Source organism: Notothenia coriiceps, unplaced genomic scaffold (genome assembly GCF_000735185.1).
Source record: "Notothenia coriiceps isolate Sejong01 unplaced genomic scaffold, NC01 NC01_scaffold00010014, whole genome shotgun sequence".
Classification (NCBI taxonomy): Eukaryota; Metazoa; Chordata; class Actinopteri; order Perciformes; family Nototheniidae; genus Notothenia; species Notothenia coriiceps.
This window is the reverse complement of record NW_011342715.1, coordinates 1-2,560: the sequence shown is the minus strand read 5'-3', so window position 1 is coordinate 2,560 and position 2,560 is coordinate 1. Positions and strand designations below refer to the sequence as shown.

General features: G+C 40.5%; 1 protein-coding gene across 1 annotated transcript in view; it reads left to right on the top strand.

Annotated features, from left to right (window-relative positions):
• The window catches only part of LOC104945772 (cullin-associated NEDD8-dissociated protein 1-like), a 5,133-nt gene extending 2,796 nt beyond the window's left edge, over positions 1-2,337 (top strand). The window contains exons 5-6 of the mRNA XM_010771489.1: positions 233-372; positions 1,890-2,337. Of these exons, the coding sequence (XP_010769791.1) occupies positions 233-372; positions 1,890-2,212 (463 nt within the window). The 3' untranslated portion in view covers positions 2,213-2,337. The remainder of the gene's footprint in view (positions 1-232; positions 373-1,889) is intronic.
• Positions 2,338-2,560: the final 223 nt, after the last annotated feature.

The window sequence follows — 2,560 nt, the reverse complement described above, 5'->3', positions numbered from 1 at the left end:
GTACGTACGTACTACGTACGTACGTACGTACGTTACGTACGTACGTACGTACGGTACGTACGTACGTACGTACGTACGTACGTACGTACGTACGTACGTACGTACGTACGACTACGTACACTACACACACACACACACACACACACACACACACACACACACACACACACACACACACACACACACACACACTCACACTGACCTTCATGTTGTTGTTTCCGTTGATTGACAGCTGTCCAAAGGAGATGTCCCCACATGTTTCCACGGTGACAAAGCTTTGCCTTAAGTTCATGACCTTTGACCCGAACTACAACTATGACGATGAAGAGGAGGAGGAAGACAGCATGGACGTGGAGGAAGGGCTGGAGGAAGGTGTGTGTTCATTTATGTTTTGTGCTGATTCAAATACTGCTGGGTATTACTAAAACTTAAATAAAAACTGTTTCTAGATTTATAAGTATTTTGCATTTAACTGATGAAAGAATGTTTAATGTACTTATTAGCATATATACAGTACATGTATGATTACAAAAGACTAATATCAGTACAATATTCTCAGTAAAGAGCTAAAGCTCAATATTATATTAATTTATTTTGATAACTTTTAATACAAGTTTGACAGTAATCCGTGTTCAGTCGTGTCTTGAGGTTATATTTGACTGAGGACTCAGTTTGAATGATTTGTTAGAAAATCAATTGTTACCTTATTTACTTTACTTAGTAACTTGTAATCTGAAAAATACTCCAATAAAGTTCCACGCATTTGGATGTGAGTATAGAGAACTTCCAGCACTGCCTTTCAGTCAGTGTTAGTCCTCAATTTCAGGTATTTGGATTTAAAAAAGAAAGTCTCATGTCTGTATCTAATAATGTACAATACAAAAACCCATAATGCATTGTTTTGTGGGTCTGTTCAGATTGATTGAGATAGAAAATCTAATTAAATCTCCCTAGGCCAATGATAAGTGATTTGAAGACAATGAGAGAAAATAGGGCTGCTCGATTATGGCAAAAATCATAATCTCGATTATTTGGGTCAATAATTGTAATTGCGATTATTAAATGCGATTATTCATTGACTTTGAAAACATCCATTTATTGGACAAACATTTTTTTTACAGTATGTTTTTAAAAGTTGATTACCCTGAACGTTAAGTATAATTCAACTGAAAAACCCAAAAAAAAAATTATATAAAAAAAAGAAAAGTAATAATAAAAAAATAATGGTTTTATTTCGATTACGTTGTTTTCGTAATCGTTGCAAGCCATAATCGTAATCGCGATTAAAATACGATTAATTGAGCAGCCTTAAGAGAAAATATGAATCGATTAAAAATAACCATCTCTTCTCAGAACCCTACAATGTTATCTCTATATAGAAATCAACGTAATTACATTACATGTTAGACGCTTTCATCCAAAGTAACTTACATACTCAACACAGTGGACAATCCCCACAGGAGCACTTTGGGGAGAAGTGTCTCAGGGACACAACGACATGCTGACTGCAGGGGGGTTTGAACTTGCTACTCCCTGATTCGAAGTCCATCACACTATGCACTGAGCCACATCCTTCCCAATTGGTCAAACATATCTTGATATAATTTATATTATTTGAGTTATAACTGTCTATTTGTAAGCATACCGGTCTGTGCCGTCTACCCAGGGAAAGGTCAGAGAATTTAAATGAATGTATTTACGTATAATTTGCCAAGACTTAGAAGGAAAGGGGTAATGTATGTTTGTGAGAAATAACGTGTAGATTTGAGTGGACTGTAAACGGAGGCGGGTGTGATTTTTATTTACATCTCCATGTTTGATATATATTTGTGGAATAAAGAGACAGTTCTAAAAAAGAATGAAATAACCGTCTCTCCTCTTGTCTCCAGAGTCAGACGATGAGTACAGTGACGATGACGATATGAGCTGGAAGGTGCGTCGCTCCTCCATCAAGTGTCTGGAGTCTCTGATCGCGACGCGGCGGGACCTCCTGCTGAGCTTCTTCTCCTCCGTCTGCCCCGCCCTGCTGGCCCGCTTCAAGGAGCGCGAGGAGAACGTGAGGGCGGACGTGTTCAGCGCCTTCTCCTCGCTGCTCAGGCAGACCCGCGGGGGAACCAGCCTGCAGGGGAACATGAGGCCCGGGGGGGAGGAGCCGGCCCTCACACTGCTGAAGACACAGGTGTTCAAAGATCTCCTATCATGCTATTTTTAGGCATGGGTCTCAGATATATCCCAAAACACAAAAGTTGTGGTTTCCTGCGGGAGCTGAGGTCTGTTCGTCTTAGAGAATCTTTACTTTAGAGAACGCTGTTTCTACGTGTTAGAACAGACTCTCAGACTCACACACACACACAAACACACACACACACACACACACACACACACACACACACACACACACACACACACACACACACACACACACACACACACACACACACACACACACACACACACACACACACACACACACACACACACACACACACACACACACACACACAGACACACACACACACACACAGAGAGAGACAGAGACAGAGACAGAGACAGAGAGACA